Source organism: Zingiber officinale, chromosome 11A (genome assembly GCF_018446385.1).
Source record: "Zingiber officinale cultivar Zhangliang chromosome 11A, Zo_v1.1, whole genome shotgun sequence".
NCBI classification, from domain to species: Eukaryota; Viridiplantae; Streptophyta; class Magnoliopsida; order Zingiberales; family Zingiberaceae; genus Zingiber; species Zingiber officinale.
The window spans coordinates 57330415-57356674 of NC_056006.1; the positions used below are offsets into that span (position 1 = coordinate 57330415).

At 35.5% G+C, this 26260-nt stretch overlaps 1 protein-coding gene across 2 annotated transcripts; it reads right to left on the reverse strand.

The window, feature by feature from the left end:
- LOC122031712 (putative threonine aspartase) lies at positions 1-24680 on the reverse strand. 2 transcript variants are annotated; one of them, XM_042590806.1, is made up of 11 exons: positions 24471-24679; positions 22958-23008; positions 16224-16344; positions 16049-16133; positions 14750-14831; positions 14467-14596; positions 11888-11988; positions 10673-10836; positions 705-825; positions 531-635; positions 1-148 (listed from the first exon to the last, which is right to left on the reverse strand). In XM_042590806.1, the coding sequence occupies exons 1-11, from the start codon at positions 24618-24620 to the stop codon at positions 65-67; spliced, it is 1194 nt and encodes a 397-aa protein (XP_042446740.1). In that variant the 5' UTR covers positions 24621-24679; the 3' UTR covers positions 1-64. The 2 variants fall into 2 exon arrangements, with proteins under 2 accessions (XP_042446740.1, XP_042446741.1); XM_042590807.1 differs by lacking the exons at positions 1-148; positions 531-635; positions 705-825 and adding an exon at positions 832-1336 and having other exon boundaries at positions 24471-24680.
- Between the last annotated feature and the right edge of the window lie 1580 nt (positions 24681-26260).

Sequence of the window (26260 nt, forward strand, 5' to 3'; positions counted from 1 at the left end):
TGCTGATTGCATTGAAGTTCAGTCAAATGACAATACAATATACTAATACTCTTACATATCGGGATTAAAAGGCATCGAAATTAATTCGTGTTGCGAAATGGTTGACTTTGCCGTTGGCAGAAGGGCTTGCAGCTCTCAGTATGGAAACCTACAATAAAACGCAGCATTATCAAACAAAAAATAGAAGGTAAAGCCTCAAAGCTATGGAGCTGACTACTCAAAATTATGTGTTGTTCTTGCTGACAGACCAATCACCATCGGCATTTTTTAAAAATAAGAAACAGCTCAAAATCAGGTTCAAACACATTTTTCTACTGATTTGGGTTAACCAGTTGCTGTTTGGTCTAGTTTTGGAAACACTGATTAGCGAGAATAATTTAGAACTCCAGATATGTAAATATTCAAAACGGCAATATCTTGAGAAGATAACATGTTCATTATGCATGGACTTTACGTCTAACTAGTTCATTGAACCACTTAAGCTTCTAAGCATTGTCTAGCAAACTAGTTGCTTTTTAGAATGTTCATACCTTTGGATGATCCATTGAGCTTCCGAAATAGCCGACCCCAAAGGAGGACGACGAATAGGCAGCCACAAGCTCAATTGCTTCCAACAAAGATACATTTTCTTGAGTCTAGAAGAAAAAAACAAAAGCGTAAAATAGACCCAGAGATCTCCATATGAAAGTGTATGAGATAATTACCTTCACAATATCTGCCTGGACTAGTAGCAAACCAGAGCCTGTATCATAATACTTTTCACAGCTATTCTGGGTAACAGCACGAAGGATTTTTAAGCAAGCAGAGGCAGGACCTGACTGTGATCTAAAATCGATGAAAGTTACAAGCTAAAGGTGGCATTCAAAAGTGCAAAAACAATTTAAATGAATGGAAGCACATTTCAGCCATGCTGGGAAAAAAAGAATAGGATTTATAGTACAAAAGAATGGGATCTAGGCAGGGTGACAGTCAATTTTAGCAGCAATGACTCTCTTCATCATCACCTGGCCTAGGTTATTGAGAACACTAATAGAAGATTTCTAAATCAATACCCTCTGCTCCATCCTCTAGTCAAGGCTCAAGTCCAACCAAGGCAAATTAGAAGGTGAGGGCATGAGGTTAATTTCAAAGTACCATTACACTCAATACTTATAACTGTTAGGCTTTCAGTGCAAGAAAGTACTCACTTAACCTGAAGTTTCTAACTTTAAGTGAAGAAACTTCCAACGGATTAACATTTAAAACCAGAGCAAATATTTGAATGAGAATTTCTTTAATATCCTTTCCTGATTCTTTAACAAGACTCCACATTTGCAGTGAAGTGACGCCGGTACTCCTGTGTCAAAATGAAAAAATTATCTACACTAAATCATTATAGGCACGCAGTTGGCAACTTATTTTAGATAGACATAGGTCACCATATAATTAGGTGAATACAATAGGAACTTGGATTAAACCCAATTAGTCAAATTTTATATCCTGTTGAATCCAGAGTGTCAATCCATGCACGATGTAACCAAACAAAGCTTTGATATGAATTATATGATAGTGCATGAGATCTGAAGACTGAAAATTAAAAAAATGAAATGATGTTGATATTCTCATCTACTAAAGCACTTTGATTTGAGGAAGAGTATTCATCACTCGATTAAGTTTTTCATTCTGATGACCAAAATGCAGACATTTCGAAATTCTCAATCTCTGAGGAACTAGATGATGGTAGAACAACTTGTTGGGAGATTGATGGTGCAATCATCCACCAATCAAGATTGACCAATTTGACTAAATTCGAGTGGAGTCAAACTTGAGTTTCGATGTTGTGGACAATATGTTTGGTCAATATGTGAGAAAGGCCAAGTAGGTTAAGGAGGACCGGTACTTGACTTGACTAATAAAGTCCTAACCTGAGATTAGGCAAACGAAAGTCTAAGTAGGTCAAGTAGGATCACACATTAGCAAGGACAAGACCAACGGGATAGTTGACAGAAAAAGAAAAACTATGTGGAAAGTCTTAATGAGTAAAACTAGGCAGTGAGGAACCTCTGATGAGTGAAGTCAGGTGGGAATAGTTCTAGTAAATAAAGTCAGACATTAGAAAATCCAGATGAGTTGAATGTTACCGAACACTTGGCACGAGAAGAAAAATCTAAGTGGGTCATAGAGAACCGGACACTTGTCATGAGTAAAAAACTCCAAGTGGGTCAAACAATTGACCGGACACTAAGTGGATAAGTTCCAATATATCATGGTTGATCGGAGGTTGGGCAAAGTTACACAATCGATTGATAAATCGATTGATTCACTGTGCGTGAATGGATCGATTGAAGTCCTTATCAATCAATTCAATTAGGTGAATCGATTGAGCAATCGATTCAGCCAGGAAATTATGCACTGTTCGGGAATTCCTCAATCGATCAAGAATCGATCAAGAAATCTGTGCGATTCTTGATCGATTGATTGATCGATTCAAGTAGCTTCCTTGTGAGAGGACAGAGGCGATCTCGATCGATTGGGTGATAGTTCATAATCGATTAGGTGATCAATTGAGAGAAAGGGAAAAAGAGCCATTGCGAGGTTTGAACGACTAGATGCGCTCGAATTTGATGTGGCAATCGATTAGGTGTAAGGTCAATCAATTAGAAACCCTAGATCGCACGGTATAAAGGCATTTGTGAAGATTCAAACAGCAATTTTTCTCTCTACACTCTCCGCCGATTCTTGGAAGATTCAAGGCGAAACAACACTGCATTTCCGAGTCTACAAGAAGAAATTCTAAGCAACAAGAAACCGCAAAAAGAAATATTCAAGTAACGTTGTATATTCATTGTATTTTCTTTCATTTCTTGTTGTATTTGTGTGTTCTTATGAGAACAAGTGTACAAAGCTTCTCCGCCTCCGGATTATTTCCGAAAAGAGTGATTTTATATTGGATGAGATAGTGAGGAGAGTGGACCGTTGGATTAGTCACCTCAAGGAGGTGGATACCAAGTAAAATCAAGGATGTTAGCATTGTAAAGTCTTCGCTTCGATCATCCGCTGCAAATCATCGTTAAGAAGCGAGTGGAGCTAATCACTCCCTCTAGCTCGCACCGGTCCTAACAAGTGGTATCAGAGCGAGGCCGCTCTTCACCGGACTCATCGTCGGAAAGGGCAACGAGCTAGAGGAATAGGAAGTTGAAGCCCTAATTTCAACAAGTCCAAGATTATCATCAAGGGAGCTTAATTTCAAGATGGATTTCCAAGATAGACTCGGATATGATACTAGAGCGACTCCACCATTCATATCGGCAAGCGTTGATCTTTAGAAATCAAGGATCAAAATTTTTTTGATAGTGGAGATAGAACAATGGTTTGCTCTAATGGAAGGTTTTCAAACTCCAACAAATAACAAAGGAAAGATTCTTAAGAAGAGCAAATGGAGCAAGGAACAAATCCAAAGATGCGAGACCAATGACAAAGTGAGCAAATTATTAGTCAATTTATTGTCAAGCAACTTTTTGTGCCAAATTGAAGATTATGAAGATGCTAAGGAGCTAGATCCATCCTCAATTGAGAGCAACAACAAAAGCAAAGAGAGAAACTCTTTGTTTCATGTGCATGAGGATTTGGAGGTTGAGAGATGCTCAATATGGATGAAGAAAGTCAAGAGGCATCCACCTAAAAAATTGAGGGGCAGTGTAGATCACCAATGTCGGATCAAGAAGAAGTCACCACAACCGGATCGAATGAAAATTGTGCCACCTCTAAATGTCCAGAAAGATCAAATAGTGGATCTTAAGCCACCTCTATATGTGAAGGAATAAAAATTTGAAGTTATAAAAATAAAAATTATATCATTTCCTTTGAGTATAGGGAAAATGGACACTATAATATCAAGTGTCCAAAGTTGACCAAGAAGAAAGGTCAAGTGACACCCAAAGGCAAGGAGAAGCCAAAGAGGTTGGCCTCATGGTGCGCAAGGGCAATGAGCACATTGTGTGTTTTTCTTACAATCAAAAGGAGCAATAACGGAACCAATGTCCAAGGGAAAAAGATCCAACCAAGAAGAGAGGAGGAAGCTCAAGTCAAAGGAGAACTTCCAAGAATAACACTAAGGTACCATTAGTTAATGATATTTCTTTGTGTCATGATAAAGAGCATGTCAGAAATAATTTATATCATTTTAATATTATTTATCATGAAAATAGAAAGCATAATAGATTAGAGAAAAAAATATGTAACATATCATGCTAGAACTACCTTACCTAAGGATAGGAAGGTAGAAAATGATTTAAGCATGACATCTAAGAAAAATAGATATATATCTAAAAAGAAAATTTCTCAAAAGATAAATGAAAAATCTCAGTTAAGGATCTATGGAAGGAAAATCAAGTCTTAAGATCAAGACTTTAAAAATTAAAGAGAACCCTTAGAAAATGACAAATGAAGAAAAAGAGTCCAAGAACAAAAACCTAGGTCAAAATAAACAAGAATCATCCAATGATAGGAAAGGTTTGGGATACAAATCTAAAGCCAAGAAGAATGTGCCTTCATACCATAGAGTTCCATATTGTTATGGAACTAACCATAGGTCTAGGAGTCAAGTCAAAGTTACAAGGAAAGCAACCCCTAAAGTTAACTTTGAGGAAACTACTGTGACTAAGACTTCAAAAAAGCCTAGTAAAGTCATTAGGAAGGTTTCTAAGGAAGTTATCCCTAGTGAGCATCTAGCACACCCAAAGAGCATCAATAGATTTTGGGTTCCTAAGAGTGTGTTCTCTATACCCTAGATGAGTTTAGAGTGTGTCAACTCTAATTAGAAAGGTAGTTAACCTAGCCATGGTGAAGTTGACACTTTAGGACATTTTTTAAGTGTTGGGACATTTTGAAAATGAAAACTTGATTTTTACTCTTGAAAAGTAAATGTGTCAATTAAAATATTTGAAGAATTGAACTTAATTAAATTGACATAACTAGAATAGAAGGCAAAATGTGCTAAGTTGGGATTTTGGCCTATTTAACAAAAAAGGAGGCTTTTAGGTCAAATTAGGTTTAACTTAGCAAAAATAGATTGAGTACAAAACTTAGATGAAAATCTATGTATTCTTATTTATGTTAAATTGTTATGCCTTGTGTGCCCTATCACATGCCATGTCATCATGACATCACACTCAACATTCATATTTCATTATCAAAAATGTCATGATATTTTTCATACATCTCGTACATGCATCATATTATCCTTGAATATTTTTAGAGTTTATTTTGAAAAATATACATGTGATATATGTCATAATCATTCTCATGCATTATTTTAATTCCTTGTAATTAAGGATAATGGCATTGGACAACAAGTGACATCCTAGGTGGATTATCAATTTTAAAATGCCTACATAGATGTGCATGATCCCTTAGTTTAAGGCAAAACCAATATCTACATCTCACAACGATCATAAGTGACTTGTATGTGTTTTGAAACATATTAGATATAAGTGAGATATTAGAAGGATGAACAAAACTCAAGATGTTGATTTAGTGCATCTTTTTAAGTTTAAGTTTCATCTTAACAATAGATTATGAGAAGTCCAATCATTGGGAAAGCTAGTATACAAGTCATGTGCTTTTAACCCAAGTAACATGGTTGGAAATTATGTTTTGAAAAACATTTCAAAATCACTTTGGAAAATCTTGGTGAAGTCTATCTTTTGATAGGAGTCATCATTTGATTAGTTGGACACAAAGTATAGTGAAGCATTGAAGTTTTTCAATGGTTTCCAAATTTATGTCAATTTTTGAAAATAGGGGCTATTTTCATAGAAAACTATTTTTCTTTGAAAGTATATGGCATAAATAATATCTACGTAAAATTTTGTGATTTTTGAAAAATCGTAGAAATATTTAGAAATTTCTGAATTTCAATCAAAAATCAAAATTAGAAAAATTCAGTAATGTCAATCCTGAATCAATTACAAGTCATTTTCTGCGAGCACAGAGATTCACGGAATCGATCAAGTGATCGATTAGCCCAGACCTTAATCGATCAGGTAATTGGTTAAGGTTATTTCCACAAACATGGTGGCTCACGAAATCGATCAACGGATCGATTGAAAAGCTCTAATCGATTGAACCCATCTTCAAGCGATTAAGAGACACATGAATTGATTGGTAGCTAAAATCAATCGATTAGGAAGTCTGATTTTGGCTAAAATGGTCTAATTTCAGTCCATTAAGTTGTGTTAACCATCTCTAACCCTAAAAAATGCATTTATAAGTGTTCAAGGATAGATTTCTTAATGATAACAAGAAAAGAATGGTTAAAGAAGACTAACTTGGAGTTTAGAAGGAGGTTTAGTTTCAAAGTTGAATTTTAAACCTCAAAACTTTAAATTTTGGATTTCCTAAAGGTTTAGGAATTCTAAGTCATTATTAGTGTAATGATAGAAGTTTGGGACATGTTTTTGAGGGGGAGTTTCTTCATAAAATATATGATTTAAATTTTTTTCTAGACAAGGAAACAATGGAAGGTTGGGAACCTTCATTGTTATGAGTGCTCAAGGATAAGCATTAGAAACAAATGGGAGATTAAAATTCTTCATTGCAGATGTATGGGTGCTCCAGGGTGAGCATGTGATATATGCTCAAGGGTGAGCATAAGAAACAATGAAAGTATGGGACTTTTATTGCGTTCCTTTGACAAAATTGTCTCAAAAAGAGTATTTTATGTGTGTCGAAAGGGGAGAAAATGTGGGTTTTAAGTTAGAAATCCACATTCATGCTTCAAGCATGGGATGAAGTTGGAGTTGGGGTAATATGGGTTAGTCTAACTTAAACATATTATCAAACATCAAAAAGGGAGATATTGTTGGGAGATTATTGGTGCAACAATCCCCAGGTCAAAGTTGACCAGTTTGACTAAACTCGAGTGAAGTCGAGCTTGAGTTTTGATATTTAGACACAACATATTTGGACAATATGTGAGAAAGGTCAAGGACTGGTACTTAACTTGACTAGTAAACTCCTAACCAGAGGTTAGACAAAGGAAAGTCTAAGTGGATCAAGTATGATTGCACGTTAGCAAAGGCAAGACCAACGGGATGGTTGGCATAAGAAGAAAAACTAAGTGGATCAATATTGACCGGACACGTGGTGTGAAAAGTCCCGGTAGGTGAAGTCGAGAAAAGTCCTGGTAAGTGACGTCAAACAATTGGAAAGTTCTAGTGAGTGAAGATAGGAGGAAACCTTGGTAAGTGAAGCTAGGTGGGAAAAGTCCCGGTGAGTGAAACCGGACATTGAAAAATTCAGGTGGATCAAAGGTTGATCGAGCACTTGGCATGAGGAGAGAAGTCCAAGTGGGTCATGGAGAATCGGACACTTGGCACGAGAAGAAAAGTCCAAGTGAGTCAAAGGATTGACCAAGCACTTGTGGAGAAGTCCTAATAGGTCGCGATTGATAGGAGGTTGGGCAAGAGAACCCTAGACTAAATCGAGTGAGTTAGGGTTAGAAGAATTGATTGGGTAATTGATTAGCACAAGTGTTGGATTGATTGGGAGTGTCATCGCGAAGAGGGGCGGTGAATCGATCGAGTATCGATTCAGCCAGGATCAATTGGGAGATTGTCGCAAGCAAACAAAAGGGTTCCCAATCGATTAGGTGATCGATTAGGCTGCGCCAATCGATCAGCTCGATTGGGCTACGCCAATCGATCAGCTCGATTGGGAGGAGAAAATCGCGACGAACAAGAGCTTATTAATTGATTGGCAAGAGCATTTTTTCACAAAGCACAGTAGGTTCCTTGTGAGAGCACACAAGCGATCTGGATTGATTGGGTGATCGATCCAGAAGCGTGTAATCAATCAGGTGATCGATTGGGAGAAAGGAAAAAAGAGTTGTTGCGAGGTTTGGACGACTGGATACGCTCAGATCTGACATGACAATTGATTGGAGGTAAGGCCAATCGATTGGGAACCCTAGATCACGAGGTATAAAGGCATTTGTGAAGATTCATAGGCATTGTTTCTCTCTACACTCTCCACCGGTTCTTGGAAGATTCAAGACGAAGTGCTGCTGCATTTCTGAGTCTACAAGAGGTAATTCTAAGCAACAAAAAAGTGAAAAAAGAAAGATTCAAGTAACGTTGTGTATTCATTGTATTTGCTTTCATTTCTTGTTGTATTTGTGTGTTCTTGTGAGAACAAGCGTACGAGGTTTCTCCGCATCCGAATTGATTCCGAAAGAAGTGATTTCATAGTGGATGAGATAGTGAGGAGAGTGAACTCTTGGATTAGTTATCTCAAGGCGGTGGAGACCAAGTAAAATCAAAGGTGTTAGCATTGTGGAGTCTTCACTTCGATTATCCGTTGCAAATCATCGTTAAGAAGCGAGTGGAGCTCATCAACCCCCCCCCCCCCCCCCCCTCCTCCTCCTCCTCCTCTAGATTGCACCGGTCCTAACACAACTCATAATCTGGCATCAAAGAATTGTCGATTCAAGAAAAGTAGACGGCTAGCCCCAGTAAAAGTTGGCAGATGCTTTAGTGCACAAATTGTCTAATATAAAATAGAACCAAATTGAAATTGGGGAGTACATCTGAGTGTTTAGCAAGGCAAGTGCTTATAGCCTCACAGTAATAGTATAATTAAAGTAAAAGGATATTCAAGATATATTTGGATTTCTATGTTTCACTTGGAAGTTTGGTTGAGCTACCAACATATAGGAACAAAATGGACAACTTAGTAAAACTGACCACCAACTAAAAATGTTTAAATTCAAATTAATAAGTATTCAAACATCTAAGAGCTATAACCCCTTCATTAACTCGTAATGTTCCATAAGTGATTCAGCTGAGAGTTACACTCTCACCAACCTAAAACTAGGCATCACTATTCCCATCAAGGTCTATATTTACCTGAAAGGTGATTGTTGATCTCTCTCTATAGGTAGGAGATGAATCTATCAAAATTGATCACATTGAACTCGTTTTAATTAGATATTGGACCAACAAAGTTTAAGTTTGATTCAACCCTAAAGTTAAACTGAATCAATAATCCACTAATGTAATCAAGGTTTAAAATTTTGACCCGTGCCAAGTTTTCGGTCTCGTACCAGAACGATACGGTTTTGGTATCGTATTGTGTCGTGCCGATACAGTTTCAGTATTTTTTTATTTATATATAGTAATTATAAGATAAATATGTTTATAGTGTATATAAAAATAAGTTGTATATTGATTTTGTATAAGTTCTCAATTATTGAACAACTTAATATTATTAGAAAAAATAATTAAAAATAATTTTATTTAAATAAAATTGATATATCAATAACTCAAATTAAAATGGATCTATCTATAATAATAAGTTTATAAATTAATACAATATATTACTTTATATATAATAATAATAATTATATAAATTAACTATTTATTTAATTAATTATTAATTAAATAATATATATTTTAAATAGTAAAAAAATATCAAGTAAAAAAATATCAAAATATAAATATAATTTATTAGAATTTTTCAAGATTTTTTTAAACATTTTAAATAATACAAAATAATAAAAAAATAAACATTAGAATATAAATAAGAATTATTGTATTTTTAAACATTTTTAAATGAAATTTAAAACATTAAAAAAATTCAGAATATTAATTAATAAAATTTATTTTAATTTTAAATATATTTTTTATATATTTTATTAGGATAATTTAATTAGGGTCTATAAAAACCTGTTCGAAATATCACACATCCTTTAAAATTATTTAAATTAATTAAATAAAATAATTAATTATCGGGAAAAGAAATAGTGATCGCCCCGCAGGCGGTCAAGGGGTAGGCGGTGTCTAGCGGTACCGGACGCTTCCGGCGACACAGGAGGCGTCCCACGACGCCTTTAGTGCCAAAGGCGTCGCGGGACACCTCCGGAAGCGTCCCGACGCTTCCGATGCCGCCGAAGGCATCCCGCGATTCCTCCGGCGCCACCAGAGGCATCCACGATTCCTCCGGTGCCGTTGAGACGGTGACGCCTCCTGTGCCGGTTTTGATCGCCCGGCGAAACGATAAAAACCATCCGTGTCTTGCGGCACGGAACGACATTTCATTCTATGAATGTAACCTAATAGAATCTGATTCAATTCAGTAAAAACTATATAATATATAACAATAAGTAGTAATTGTGTCTACTTTCTATAAAATGCTAAGTCAATTCACTATAAAATTCATTTTTGTAGCTAAACTATTGAAGTATGTGAAGATCAAAGAGGTGCAGCAAAATTAGGTTGGGATGGTCGAACCTCTAACTAGATGGATTGTACTCATACAAGTTGTCAAAATAGGTACCAAAACTTGTGTCAATTTACAGTTGGAAAATCTCACTTTTCCTAAATATATACTAAATTGATAGGCAATAACTAGTTTAAAATCATTGAACCCAATAATAGTTGACTACTCATCCGGGTCATATAAACTTCCCTCAGTAGCTCACAACTTTGCTTGTGGGGCAAAATTGAAATAATCTCTTATCATTAAAAAATTTCTTGACAAAGAAGAAACAAGGTGACAATTTATCATACGATCCAGAAAATGGGTATGAAACACGCCAGTAAACAAAATATTCACAATGTAATTATACTGATTGGTGTTGCCTAAAATGATCTTGAAATGGTGTAAGAAAAAGCATGAGAGTCATGGAACATACAATGATGATGAGACACAACATTCACGCGCTGCAAATCCTTTAATCAAACACTCTCCAACACCAGTTGCACAGCAACCAACCACACAAGTACCACCAAAAGGATCCCTCATTGCAGCCCAGCATCCTGAACCATACATTGCAGCTAATCCAACACGCCCATCTACCTAAAAGCATATTAAATGCTTCAAAATTTACAGAATCAAATGCTAGCAATATAGTTGATAAAGAGGGACTATAATCAAGCATCATAATTCCTACAACCTAAAACATAGCAGAGGATCAAATGAAGTTGAATTTTGAAATACACAAGCCTAGCAGATAGACAACAATATAGTCATTGTCATGTTGAGGCCATTATCCTCCTAGAATATCTCTATCAGAATCCATAATGCCATAATCATGTCCTTCAACATTAGCTAAGAAAACGAATATCAACTTTGAAATTGAGATGACAATAAGTCCTATCATCACAAATTACTGCTTCATTTCATATCTAAAAACATGACACTAACTTAAGTGTGGTTTATGTCTACTAATTTGCATCATTGAGTAGTCTAGAACTAGAAGTAAGCAACTTCAACTTGCAATGCAAACGAAAATGGTTGTCAGGTTCATAACACTTCCTATTACAAAGAGGTCAAATCAAGGAGGAACCATATGAAGTTGATTTTCAAAAGAGTATGGAAATTGTTTGAGCCCCAAAAAATGGATACTAAGACAATCTTTAAGAAAGAGAAACATTAAGAGGGGTATCACCGAATACTCTTCTTCTCACAGTGAACATTGCACCAAAATAATTTTCCAAAAACGTACTTGAAAGATTCTAAGTTCTTCCAAAATTATGGAAGCTAAGTCCATATAAATTGCATCTAATTTAGATCTCACCCATTTTTTTGTCCTATTTTGCAAATAAGGATTTTTTTTTATCATAATCCACTTAAAAAAATTATTGTCTTTTAAATTAAAACTCTTTGACGATAATATATCTTCACTTGAACAATATTTAAAAAAAAAAATCATTGTCGAAATGATTCATCAGGAGAAATGATAAGTTGCCAATTGTATTTAGCAATTTTGATTCTCCTTCAATGAAATCCTTTGAATCATTTGTATCAATCATTAGACAATCAAAAGAACTAGGGTTTGTTCAAGAAAGATATCCTATTGGAACCGACCACTAGAGTCAAAACATAAGCATGGAACAACAGTCATTACCTTCAATGCAATGCCACCACTTGATGCTCCTGATGCTATATTTCCATTGGTGTCAATGCAGACAGCCCCTACTGTATCCGCAATAAAATCTTCCTTTTCATCTGTTTTCATGAGTGGATATCCGTCCAGTTTAATTTATTGCCCATGTACTGAAAAATGGTCTTCAACCAGCATTCAGAATGCAAAAATGGATGAAGGAAAGTTATATACCTTAACTCGTAAACAAGATTATGGTACATACATATTAAGGCCTCCATGGAGTTTGAATACTATCATGGTTGAAAAATTCACTAGCAATTTAAGTCTGCTATTACATTACTATGAAAGTGGAATTTTATTAGGTATGAAAATCAGATAAATATTACACACAAGCAAATGTTTTTTTGATGAAGTTATGTAAATGCATTTCTTATCATAACTGATTAGCCATCAATTACAACTTTGGAATTTATCTAACATCTTAAGCTTTTGGTATTAATGATTATCCTATCAAAATTTTGTGAGATACCAAAGAACATGCAGTATGGGCCTGGTTTTTTAACAAATCATTATGGACCTGTTCATGCAAACACCATGCCTATTTGGCTTACACTCTCTTTACTCCACCCAAGATGTATTCATTCAGTTAAGAGATTATGTTCCATAATTTTAGGAATTAGGAATTTTCCCAGTTGATTGTGTTTTTATGCTACGTGGTTATTGAGCCAGATCTAATGCATACCAGATACAAGCAAAGATCATCTCTGTTGATAAAATCTTATCAGTACAGGTACCATCTTTTGTGTTTCTGCAAGGACCATATGGACTCTATTACAATCCAATACATGAATAGTATTCTTGTTCGACTGTGACATGTGAGAGTGGATGCTGCATAATTCCTCCAGAACATGCAAATGCATGGCAAGCCCATGCAAGGTTTTGGTTATGTCAGATTCCACAAAAGAATACAAATGGAACCTAACACCATATCTGTCCCAGTCATATTACTAATCTGACTAGCAGTCACTACTTCAAAAAAATATAATATCAGTAAATAACCCAATTATTCTAACTCCTATAATTATACCTTACATACACAATAGAATTTTATTTCTTTTATAGGTGCAATAACAATACAATAAAGCAGTTACTTCACTTCCTAGTAACACATTATTAGAAGGAAAAAGTAAGTTCATGCACTATTATTTATCAGAAGATCATTCAATAAATATCATTCGATCATCAACTATTCCACAACATGCACGATGGAGAAAAGAATAGTAAGATATATTGTTTAGTTTTGGAAGGACCTCAGAAGGTGATTGATAAAATCACACCCTCAAGGTTGGATTTATTTGATGCACAGACCCTTTAGTTATGCTTGGAAATTTTTAAGTAATACCAATATTAACACCTGGATATAAGGAAGCATTAGTTTGAAGTTAATTGTGCACGGGATGCAAATGTAGCAACACTTAGGATTTCATTACAAGAAGGTAGTAGCGTATTACCACAGTGGGTTTCTCAGTAGGTGGAGCAACTTAGGAACTTTCTGTGGCTATGGCCAGATCAATCAAAAACTCACCGCCTAGTCTCTTGGAGCATTGTCTAGAGACTGGAAAGGTATGGGGAGCTGGGATTGCTAAATCTGAGATTGGCAGTATTATATACAGGTGGTGGTGAATTTGACTAACAAAGCCAGTTGACTTCGATAAGGTTTCTTAGTTTGAAAACTATCTCAAACATAGCATCTGGATGAATGATTGCATTGGCTGATAATAGATGGTCTCAAATTTGGAGGGAACTACTGAAAACTCGTGATTTTTTGCTGCCCAAATATTACAGTAGCAGAGGGGTGAGATGGGCAAGATATGTTCTGGTTTATGAGATAGCCAGATGGTACTTTTTGCTGAGAATGCAGATGCAGGATATATACTCTGCTAGTGATTTGAAGATGATCTTGATAGGGGACATTAGCTTCAATTGTCCTCTAGAGGATTGAGTTTTCGAAGGCCAGAGAGGAGAGCTGACACTTCGGCACTTGTTGGGAGGATTCAACAACCAGCTGGGATGGTTGGGACATTATGCACGTTTGAGATGGAGTGGCAATGGAAATTTCAGTGTTGCTACAGATTATGAAATGCTGGTGGGTACACAATTTCTGCATTGTTATATTTCTATTGGTTACTGGAATCCAATGATTGCTTGTAGCTCCCAGCCATTTGGCCTCTTCAGACTACGGATGGGCATGCTGCAGCCTGAAATTGCTTCACATTTCTAGTGCTTTTGTTGTGTTCCTGTTGGGTACTTACTCTGGTGGTATTTGAGTAAGAACACGTAACTTAAATGGGTGTTTAGTTGTTTTGTATGGGAGGGTTGTGTGTAGGGGAGTGGGATGATGGGAGTACTCTCATTCTGGTATCATAGTATTGAGAGAGTGACTCTCATCCGAATGATGTCTAGAGAGAGAGGATAATGATGTTTTTGTGCTTAATCCGATTGAAGTGACCTTTCTTGTTCACTCATCATTTTTGAAAAAAGAAGGCAGCAAAGAATGTTATATTTTACTATGATGCAAAGCTACCACAGTTTAAGAGCACCTTCTAGCAAAGCTGCGCTACCACAAGCAACTGTGGGCATTTCTTCAGGACATTCAATCTTTTTCTCAGCATCAGCAAGCATTGATTTGTACTTAATCCATCGTGATTTTGCTTTTTCAGTCACCAGCCACTGGATCAAAATCAAAAGTTACTAGCAGCCTAGCAGGTAAGCCCAATAAGCAAAAGCAAATAAACACACAATCAAGACACCAACAGTTTAGCTCAGCAGCAAATCCATCAGGGAAAAACAAAGACAAAATAGGGAAAAGAAAGGATGGCATACAAGCTCTGCTTCTGAAATACTAACAGGCATAGTTATGCCCTTTGACTTGCCCCATTCTCGTGCACCTTCACCAGCCAAGAACCTGAACGAGTTCCAAATAGAATAATAGTCAGCTACACCACAGAGATTGAAATGATAGCAAAACATTGAATTAACAAACGCAGATGGAGTACAGATTTATGCATCATACAGTCCAATCCCATCCGACCATGAAGTGGTTTGAATACAGAAGTCAGGCCATACAGCATCTATAAAATCAGACCTAGCTGTCGTTTTGAATGTTCAATACAAGATCAAAGGCATGCTGCATAATGTACACTCTTTATCTAATTGGTGTATTTTTCACATGTTCGTTCAGGAAAACATATGGAATTGACACTAGTAGGCTGGAACCAGTGCAATGTAATCCTTCTTTATCAAATAACTTAAAAAATCTTTACAATTTAGCAACCTTGTGTGAGATGTGGTGTTAAAGAAAATTCTGCAGTTTCTATTCTTAGGAAATTCATGTGGGGAAAATAACATGTTCAGAGGCAATCAAAAATTTTATAGTTAGAAGAGTTGAATTTAATAAAGTGCATAAAGTGTGGAGGTAGACCAAATAAAATATTAATCAATGGAGAAGAAGATTCACCTCGACAACCCTAAATAGTTGAGCAAACACCAGCTTGATGACAATGAGACAATGATATACATCTAACTCAACAGAAATATCATGCAAATTTGCATGAAAATTTGGGAACACTTGTGATTATTAATCAAATATGTTAAAAATAAATTGAGAGAGATGAATCTCTAAAAAGATTGTAGGCTTGTAGCAAGTTTCAGTTGCAACCAACCTTCCCAGTATAAAATCTTGGATTATCCAGATAGGGCCAACTTGCCAAGTTTTATACTATTAAAATGATCTAAAAGCATCAGGCGAGTAACTCGCTAATTGAACAAATCAGACTACATTCACCATATGAGCTGCCGAAGTTTGAAACAATGCACATGACAGATATAAATACATGAAAATTTCTAAGAGCAGGAACCTTACTGACAAAAAAATAGTGCAAGGTCATCAATGTGAAAGTGTCAGTGTTACTTTGTAATATTATTCTGAATTTAAACTATTGCTGACATCACTCAGACATAGTTGATAAATAGATAAAGTAATTTTTTTGAGAAACTAAGTTGGAGGGCTATGAGAATAAAATAAGCACTCAGTTATATACAGAAGCACCAAATGTGAAACAGAATCAATATCTATAAAAAGACCATGTACATTCATTTTTGTTGACATTGATATAACATTACATTGGAGGAATTCGACCAAGCAAGGATGATCCAGTTGTCTGTTCTTTAGCCAAATTTCTAGCAATTTCAATGGCATTTCGTACACCTGGTCTATGAGAATAAAGGGATCAAGGCCTGAGTCTCTTCTGGCACAAAAAGTTGTTAAAATTCAATCAAAAGTTAAACGTGTTAACACCTCTTACAGCTCCAACTGCACCAAAAGCTCCAGAACACCCATCCATGATACTTGCATCACATTCTACATGACCATGTTCTGTCAAGTTTGAACCTCGGCCTGCATTCGTGGTTGGATCATCCTATAAAAAGAAAAAGTATGTATCACAGCTGTTGTAGTTATGTCATACCCTTGTAATGATAGTGAACCAATAAACCAGAAATGGGTATGCAACTATACATCTCACTGGTCATAATATGGAGGTCCTGAACAATTCATAGAATCTGAACACAAAAATTGCTGAGGAAGATTTTTTTACAAATATTACCAGCATAATCATTTTTACTAAAAAGTTGATAATTTACAAATATTCTCATCATGAGTGAAATTCAATGTATTATAACTCCAAATATTAAGTTTTCATTAATTTTGGTAATATCAACTTCTTTAAATTGCTGCAATTATATATGCATATACTGGAGACTTGAATATGAAACATGCAGTTGTCTTCATTATGCAGTGCCAGATTATCTAGGCAGCGACATAGATAACATATGCAATCCACTTCATCATGTGGCCTGCATGTCTGACACTCGGTACAAAAATTGTGATTCATTGGGATTGAACAAGTTAGGTTTACCAAACCAAATAAAATATCCTAAGCATTCCTTGCCTTGGTTCCTTATAAAAGCTAAGGGTGCGTTTGGTTTGCACCGTTTTCATTTTCATTTTCTGGAAAACGCGCGTTTTCTAGAAAACAGAAAACGACTTTTTGTCATTCTCTGTTTTTCTAGAAAACAGTAGCCAATTTTTTAGAAAACGCGCGCGGAAAACGCAAACCAAACACCGTTTTTCAGAAAACGCGCGTTTTCCAGAAAATAAAAATGGAAAACGCGCGTACCAAACGCCCCCTAAGTTTTCCTTTTACTTACAGTGACGTACAAGCATTAATTAAAATACTTCTTTATTTATCAAGCCAAGCTAACCTTTTCAAACTTGTTTATTTACTTATCGAACTTGTTTGTTAAAAATCTTATCGAGCTCAACCTTTTTATCAAAATCAACTAATAAATTTGTTGTCCTTATAAATTAGTTAAACATAAACTTTTATTATTTTTTATTTTAAATATATTATGAAAAAAAATTAAGTTATAAATGTGGAATTGGATGAAGAGAAAAAGAACTTAAATCTTTTTCATTATTTTATAATTTACAAGAAGTCCAACTTAAATAGGAGGATGCAAGAGACATTAGAAAGAAAGATTACAAACAAAAGGAAAATAAAAATCTCTCTTAATTACAGATTTAATTCCTTTCCTTCTATGTCAATCTCTCTTAATTATCAAATCAAAATCGGAATATTCTTTAATGTTGTCAAATCAAATCAGAATATTCCTTAATAATGTCAACACTCCCCCTCAAGTTGGTGCAAAGATATCTATCATGCCCAACTTGTTGACTTGAAATTCAAATGCTTGTTTCAACAAGCTCTTAGTCAATACATCTGCCACTTGCTGTGAAGTTGGCACAAATGGCATGCAAATTATCCCTTCATCGAGTTTCTCCTTTATAAAGTGTCGGTCAATCTCAACATGCTTTGTTCTGTCATGTTGAACTGGATTTTGAGCAATGTTGATCGCTGCCTTGTTATCACAGTACAACTTTATAGGGAGATTAATTTCCTTAGTAAGATCTTCTAGGACCTTCTTAATCCAAAGAACCTCACAGATACCTTGAGCCATAAATCTAAATTCTACCTCAGCACTGCTTCTTGCAACTACACTTTGTTTCTTGCTTCTCCAAGAAACTATGTTACCCCAAAGAAATGTACAGTACCCTGAAGTTGACCTCCTATCAGTGATTGATCCTGCCCAATCAGCATCAGTATACATCTCAATCCCTCTCTTATCAATTTTCCTAAAGAAGAGTCCTTTCCCTGGAGTCCCTTTCAAATATCGAAGAATTCGATATGCAGCTTCAAGGTGCTCTTTAAATGGAGAATGCATAAATTGACTTACCATACTCACAGCAAAAGCAATATCAGGGTGTGTGTGTGACAATTAAATCAACCTTCCAACCAATCTTTGATACCTTCCTACATCTGCAGGAGTTCCTTGTTTGACTTCTCCAAGCTTAACACTAACATCTATTGGCGTTTCTGATGGTCTGCAGTCATTCAATCCAGCTTCTTTTAAAAGATCCAGAATATACTTCCGTTGGGTAACCACAATGCCCTTCTTGGATCTTGCAACTTCCATTCCCAGAAAATATTTTAGTTGGCCAAGTCTTTAATCTCAAATTCTTTTGCTAAGCTTTGCTTTAATCTGCTCATTTCTTCAGCATCATCACCAGTCAATATTATATCGTCCACGTAAACAATCACCACTGAAATCTTGTTTTTGGTGGATCTTTTAGTAAATAGAGTATGATCAGATTGACCCTGAATATATCCTTGACCTTTAACAAACCTTGTAAACCTGTCAAACCTCTGGGGGATTGTTTGAGTCCATATATAGGCTTTCTCAGCTTACACACTTTAGCCCCAAATTTCTCAGTGAATCGAGGTGGAGGTTCCATATAAACCTCCTCTTCTAGGTTCCCATTTAAGAATGCATTCTTCACATCTAGCTGATTCAATGGCCAATCAAGGTTAGCAGCTATAGATAAAAGTATTCGTACTGTGTTTAATTTAGCAACCGGAGAAAAAGTCTCAGAGTAGTCTACTCCATAAGTCTAAGTGAACCCTTTAGCTACCAAGCGGGCCTTGTACCTCTCCAAGGATCCATCTGAGTTGTATTTCACAGTAAATACCCACTTACAACCAACAACTGCCTTCCCATTAGGAAAATCCACTTTCTCCCGAGTAGAGTTCTTCTCCAAAGCTTTCATCTCTTCAAGAATAGCTTCTCTCCACTCAGGAACATTCAGGGCTTCCTGGATGTTGTTAGGAATGGATACACTAGACAATTGTGAAATAAATGTACAATAGAAAGGTGAAATATTTTCATACGACACAAAGTTTGATAGGGGATATTTTGTACAAGATCTAACACCTTTCCTAAGAGCAATGGGAAGATCCAGTTGACTAGAAAACTCAGGATTACCCGGAAGATTGGGTCCTTGTGAATCATGAATTTCATGATTGAACCTCTGATTCTTGAGGATGCTGGGAACTGGGGCCTTCCTTCTTTTTTGAATAGACCATACCTTTATATCATTTCCCATCCATTTCTGTTATTTCATATTGTTTATTTTGAGATGGCATTATCACAGAGTGTTCTTGTTTGTTGATAGACTCAATATTTTCCCCATTTTCTACCTCTTTTAGTGATAGAGCATCATTAGGAACAAGTGCAAAGGTTAAGTCAGATTTATCAACACATTCATCTTCATTAGGTTTGTTCTCCCCCTGAAGATGAGTGTTTTGGTATGAAGTTCCCTCAAGAAAAGTGACATTCATAGAGACAAATATTTTTTTCGAAATTGGATCAAAGCATTTGTAACCCTTTTGATTGTTGGGGTATCCTACAAATATGCATTTATGTGCTTTTGGATCAAGTTTTGATTTTCTAGGATCAAAATTATGAACAAATGCAACACTTCCAAAAATTTTTAAAGGGATGTTTGTCACTAACCGAGAATTAGGAAAGCATTCTGTGAAAACCTAGATTGGACTTCTAAACAACAAATTTCGGGTTGGCATTCGATTAATCAAATAGGTTGTTGTCAGAACTGCTTCTCCCCAAAGATACTTAGGAACCTTAGTTGTAAAACTTAAGGCTCTAGCAACTTCAAGGAGATGTTTGTTTTTCCTTTCAGCAATCTCATTTTGTTAGGGTGTATAATTACATGAACTTTAGTACACAATTCCTTTCTCATCAAAAAAATTTCCCAACATATTGTTAAAGAATTCCATTCCATTATCACTTCGAAAAATTTTAATCTGAGTCTGAAATTGAGTTTGAACCATGTTATAAAAAATTTTGAACATCATTGCAGCCTCAGATTTTTCTTTTAGCAAAAAAACCCATGTGACCCTAGTATGATCGTCAATGAAAGTAATGTACCATCGTTTCCCAGAAAGAGTGGTAACCCTAGAAGGACCCCAAATATCACTATGAATCATACTAAAAGGTGCTGATTTTTTGTATGGTTGAGGTTGAAGAACAAATCGATGATGTTTTGCTAATTCACAAAATTCACATTGAAAAACTGACTGCTCTTTATTAATAAACAGCTTGGGAACCAACAACTTTAAATATTGAAAACTAGGATGACTCAATCTATAATGCCATAACAAAATTTCACTATTATTTGGAACAAAAATAGAGTTGAAACAAGTTTTACGGTCTGACCCTTCATTAAAGAGGTAAAGCCCACCATCCTGTTTAGCATCCCCAATCATCTTCCCCCAGGTTAAATCCTGAAATTCACAATGCAAGAAACAAAAATTAGCTCTACAATTATGATCATGGGTGAATTTACTGATGGATAGAAGATTGTAGGAAAAGGTGGGAACATGTAGAACATTTGTCAATGTTATAGATTGAGAAATAGGTACTAGTCCTTTTCCTGCAACAGTAGCAAAAGAACCATCTGCAATTTTGATTTTTTGATTCCCTGCACTTGGTGTATAAGAAGAGAAATATTGCGAAATACTAGTCATATGATCAGTAGCACCTGAATCTAAGATCCAGAAATCATTAGATTTGGTACATGCAAGGGTACCGATGGGAACAATACCTAAATCAGCAAGGGCACATGAAGGATTAGAATTTCCTAAGGATTGGGACTGAAATAGCTTTTGTAAGTGCTCCATTTGTTCCTTAGTGAAGGGAAAAGATTCTGAGGAAGATTGCTGCTTTGGATCAGAATGGTTCATATGAAGGGCACGACTTTCATGTGCTCCCCCTAACTTGTTATCACTGCCCTGTTTCTTCTTTCCATATGCTCGTTTTCCATGCAACTTCCAGCAATTTTCACATGTGTGCCACGGTTTTCTGCAATAGTAACACCAAGGCCTTTGCTTTTCTGCACCACGAACTGCAAGAGCGAACCCTTCCATTTCTGGTTTTGATTCAAGAATATTCTTTAGCATCACATATCGTCTTGCTTCTTCCCTACGTACTTCTAAGAAAACTTCTCTTAGAGGAGGTAAAGGCTTTCGTCCCATAATACGCCCTCGAACCTCATCGAGTTCCTTGTTCAAACCAGCCAGGAACACAAATACCCGACCTCTTTCTATTTTGTTTTTATAGCGAGCACTATCATTTGGATTTTCCCAATCTTCTTCTTCAAACAAATTCAACTCCTACCAAACAATCATCATTTCATTATAATAAGCTGTTATCTCACGATCTCATTGCTCCATTTTCCACTGTCGAGTGTTTAATTCGAACAATTGAGAATGATTGTCCAAATCTGAATATGTTTCTCTAATAGCTTTCCACACATCTCGAGCTGTGGGTAGAAATATAAATGGCTTTCCAATCACAGGATCCATAGAGTTTATTAACCAAGCAGTGACCATAGAATTTTGAGGTCACCACTGCTTGAATCTTGGATCCTTTGTGGTTGGAGGTTTGATTTCACCATTGAGATACCCAAGTTTTCCTTTGCCGTCTATTGCCAATCGTACTGTCTGAGACCACTCAAGATAATTTTTTCCATTCAGTTTATAAAGAGTAATCTGGAGAGATCCAGTAGAGTTGTCAGGAAGAAAACCCGCCATCGGTTGAGCATTTGCTTGGGCTTTTGCCTCCAAAGACATCATCTCACTCCCAACATCCGAAGATGTTGGACCAGAGCCAACCATGGCTGCCTTGAAATTCATCCTTACATCCTATTGCTCTGATACCATGTGGAATTGGATGAAGAGAAAAAGAACTTAAATCTTTTTCATTATTTTATAATTTACAAGAAGTTCAACTTAAATAGGAGGATGCAAGAGACATTAGAAAGAAAGATTACAAACAAAAGGAAAATAAAAATCTCTCTTAATTACAGATTTAATTCCTTTCCTTCTGTGTCAATCTCTATTAATCACAGATTTAATTCCTTTCCTTCTATGTCGAACTCTCTTAATTATCAAATCAAATCAAATCGGAATATTCTTTAATGTTGTCAAATCAAATCAGAATATTCCTTAATAATGTCAACAATAAAAATTTATAATTTTATTTATTTGAAAAAAATAATTTATAATTAAGTTTTCTTAAATTAATAAATAAGTTTATTCGTAAATTGTTCATGGAATTTTTACATAATCATTAACCAACGAAGCTTACTAGTGTTCAAACTTATTTATTTTATATATTCTTTTACTATTGAACATACAAAAATGAGTTATCGAGCAAAATACCAAGTTTCTTCCCGAGTATCTGGTTCATTTACAGTCTTACACATCATGCCCAACCCATTTGATGAGAATGAAAATGGTGTTTAATTTAGCTTTGAATTCATTTCTCTTGAGTAGATCATCACAATGAGGACCCATCTCAGGTAACAACTCCCTTATGAAATTGTAGTGATTACATGAATATGTCTCGAGAAAATATATAATATGATTGTCTGTCTCACATGTTTTTCTTCCATGAAAATATAAGGCCATAGGTATAGCTGCCATGAATTGTCACGAAATGAATTATCATGAAAATACAAGGCAATAGGTATTTAGCAGCCAAGTTACATGAAAAAAAAAAACTAGCTTACATAGGAAAATTATTTTTAAAAGTCAAAAAAGTTATCAAATATACCTCCAACACTTGGATGGCAGCTGAAACAGCATCTAAGCATCCACCTTTACCCTAGAAACAACAGAAAACATCAGCTAAACCAAACAACATGGCCTGAAGTAGAACATAAACAATTTAAAAGCAAATTGAAAACAAACTAGTTTCCATTGGATGGCAAACAAACTGAACACTACAATCATAAGGCATAAATAATAAAAAGAAGTTACTAATTCATGCATTATCTTATAACCTAGAAAACCAGAGTACAAGATATATCCATGGAAGCATGGTCTAGAAACCCATGTATACCACTCAAAACAAGAGGCAAGTATCAGTATAATATGATGTTGATTCTTAAATATCCAGTTTCAGATGGTCCACAAGAACCACCTGCTGTACTCTTAAAAGGTATAACAACTAATTTAAAGTGGTATACTGCTGCCTAATGCTCAGTCTATGTCATTGGGTCCTACCTGCAATGATGAACAAATGACTAGTTTGAGAGTGAGAGAGAGAGAGAGAGGGTTCAGTCTTAGAGAACAGTGTAGCGGAGATGGTAAGAACCTAAATTTTAAACAATAATTAGAAAAAAAAAACTTAAAAATAACCTCTGCTCATTTTATACATAATTAGCTGTCTCAGTGGTTATGGAGATAAAACACCCAGTTACAGGACCATCTGGATTGTAGTGTGCTGATCCATACAGCATCTACACAATATCCAACGCAGACTCATATAGGTACAATACCAAGATGATAAACCTTGCATGGCAGTATATCATATTACATTGGAAATAAAACTCAAGTGGTGCCAGCAGACCAACCATCCAAACAACAGGATATCAATTAAGGAAAAAACTCTTTTCCGAAAATGAAAAATTGCAATGGGGAAAATTAATGATTTTCATAGATCTCATTTCAATTTAAGCATATTGCAAAAGTTAAAATTAAAAATGTATAAATTCATTTGGACTTCATAACTAGTAGCTCAAGTTTCAATTGACATGACTATTCATGGAAACCAATGTAGCAAAACTTTAAGTTCCATGAAAGACAAAGTCATTTGAGGTATCTAATGTTCTATTATATGTTTAAGTAATTAAGAAAATTATAAATACAAATTTAATAAATTATCAATAATCATGATGAAAAACAATTTTAATTTAGTTTTGGGCGGTAGATAGGTAGTTACATATGTGGTATTTTTCAAAGAAATAGAAATGCAATTTCCGAAGTGGTGGTCCGTTTGAAGTTTGGAGGTCAGAAATCCCAACAATAGCATTAATAATAAGGATAGATATGCAAAACGAGACTAAGTGGGCTAGATTTTTCATTTACTTGGGTTTATTTTCCACGTTGTAAAAAAATCAACTTGTAACAGCCATTGACATTCACAAACGCAGCCAAAACAGTGGATTCAATCGACCAGATAATTGCTCCTCCCTCAGGATAGCAACCCAACAACATAGTGAGGCAAAACGTTGGGGAAGAAAAAGGGCGACTCCCAGGAAAGGTAAAAAAGGTGCGAAGAATACCGTGCGAAGAACCACGGCGGCGGCGAGGCAGGCGCGCTTCATCACTCTCCTGTAGGCCTTTTCGTTGGTAGGAGAGTGGAAGCCAGCGCCTACATGGACGGCGACGAAGAACCGATTGGTGTCCTCCTCGCTCTCGCCGTAGTCCGCCATTCCTCGCTGCTGCTCGACTCGCTCACGACTGAACCCAAAATATGGGCTTTTGGTTCGTAAGATTTTGTTATTTCCCCAAACACGGAAAACACTTTCACTTTAGCCCCTCAAATTTTAAACAACTTGCCCTTTTGTTAGATTCCCCAAAAATTCCCAAGGGAGGCAAATGCAATTCCCCTTGTAAAATTCCTAACATGCCCTTTTAATCTAAAGTTTTTCTCATACACAAGAGGGGCAAAAATAAGACTATATTTGAAATAGCCTATCAATATTAATCACCATTCACCCAAGAGTTGTGGTGAAGGAAAAAATTTATATTTAACAAGTTGATTAAATGTACACATGAAATTCAAGTTAAGGTTAGTCAGATCGAGCTCGAGTTGGTGAGAGCTTTGAATTCAAAAGGCTATCTTCAAGCTTGAAGTTGTTGCTTATGTTCATTTGATCTAAGATGTTATAATGGATTGGGAGGATTCCTCTCAAACATAAATAAGATATTAAAATCCATTGTTTTATTGAGTATTGATAGAATAGAAATTGCCTCTGAGGTGTTTTGTACGCATTTTGTTCTTATACCTCTAGTTTGGTAACTTTTCTCCTCTCTAATAGTTTGGGTTTTTTTTTTATTTTCTATTTTACACTCATATTTCTTATTTCCCATAAATTGAAGGGGAGGCAAAGATTGCCCCCGGGCTTAATGCAATGATAACAGACAGATAAATTTATCAAGAGTTCAATTCTTACATAATACAAATAAATATTTAGGATGTTGAACTATCTCGATTGTCCATACTTTCCGAATTTATTTGGTGGCTAATGAAAAATTTTAATAAGACTGAACTGGCCATCTCTTTGTGAGCCAAGGATAGAAATACTTATCTCAACAAAATCGAGATAAATATCTCGCTTATGTATTAGTTACTATTCTAAAAATTTGTAGTCGTCCGTGATTTACCTCCTCCATATTAATCCTGAAATGAATTGACGGGGACGCTGAAGATGAGCTTATTAACCTTTTGCCACCAAGGATAGAAATACTTTGACAAGAGATTGGTTTGAAATTAACAAACCAGAGTAAATAGGAATTTAAAGAAATGAACTAGCATAACTAACAGAATATCAACAATAGATAAAATAAAAATGTTCCATCCAATGTTACCTGGACCGAAGACCGAGTACATATACGGGAGCAAATGTTTTTGAAAATCTTACATGCTCAATAAGAATGTAAGGTGTACAAATGATACATGTTTCATCAGTACTTTCTACAAGAGGAAAATGTTTCATCATCATATGTAAATAGAAATACCTTCAACTAAACCACGTGTATAGAACGATTTGAAATGCACCAAATGTCTAATATGTAAATTGAGATTTGTAGCTCTAAATAGCATATAACTGCATCGTTACTACTGTGTCACGGTATCAACACTAAGGGTACGTTTGGTTCAAGTCATCATATATAATCTTGGTTATGTGATTACCAGGTAATCACGTAACCAAGGTTATGAAGATAAAATATAACCAAATGTTGTTTGGTTCAACCTAGGTAATACAACAAAAACTTGTTTGTTTGAAAATTTTAATGAATACCCTAATTTAATATTTTACTGTATTACTCTCAGTTACAAAACCAACTA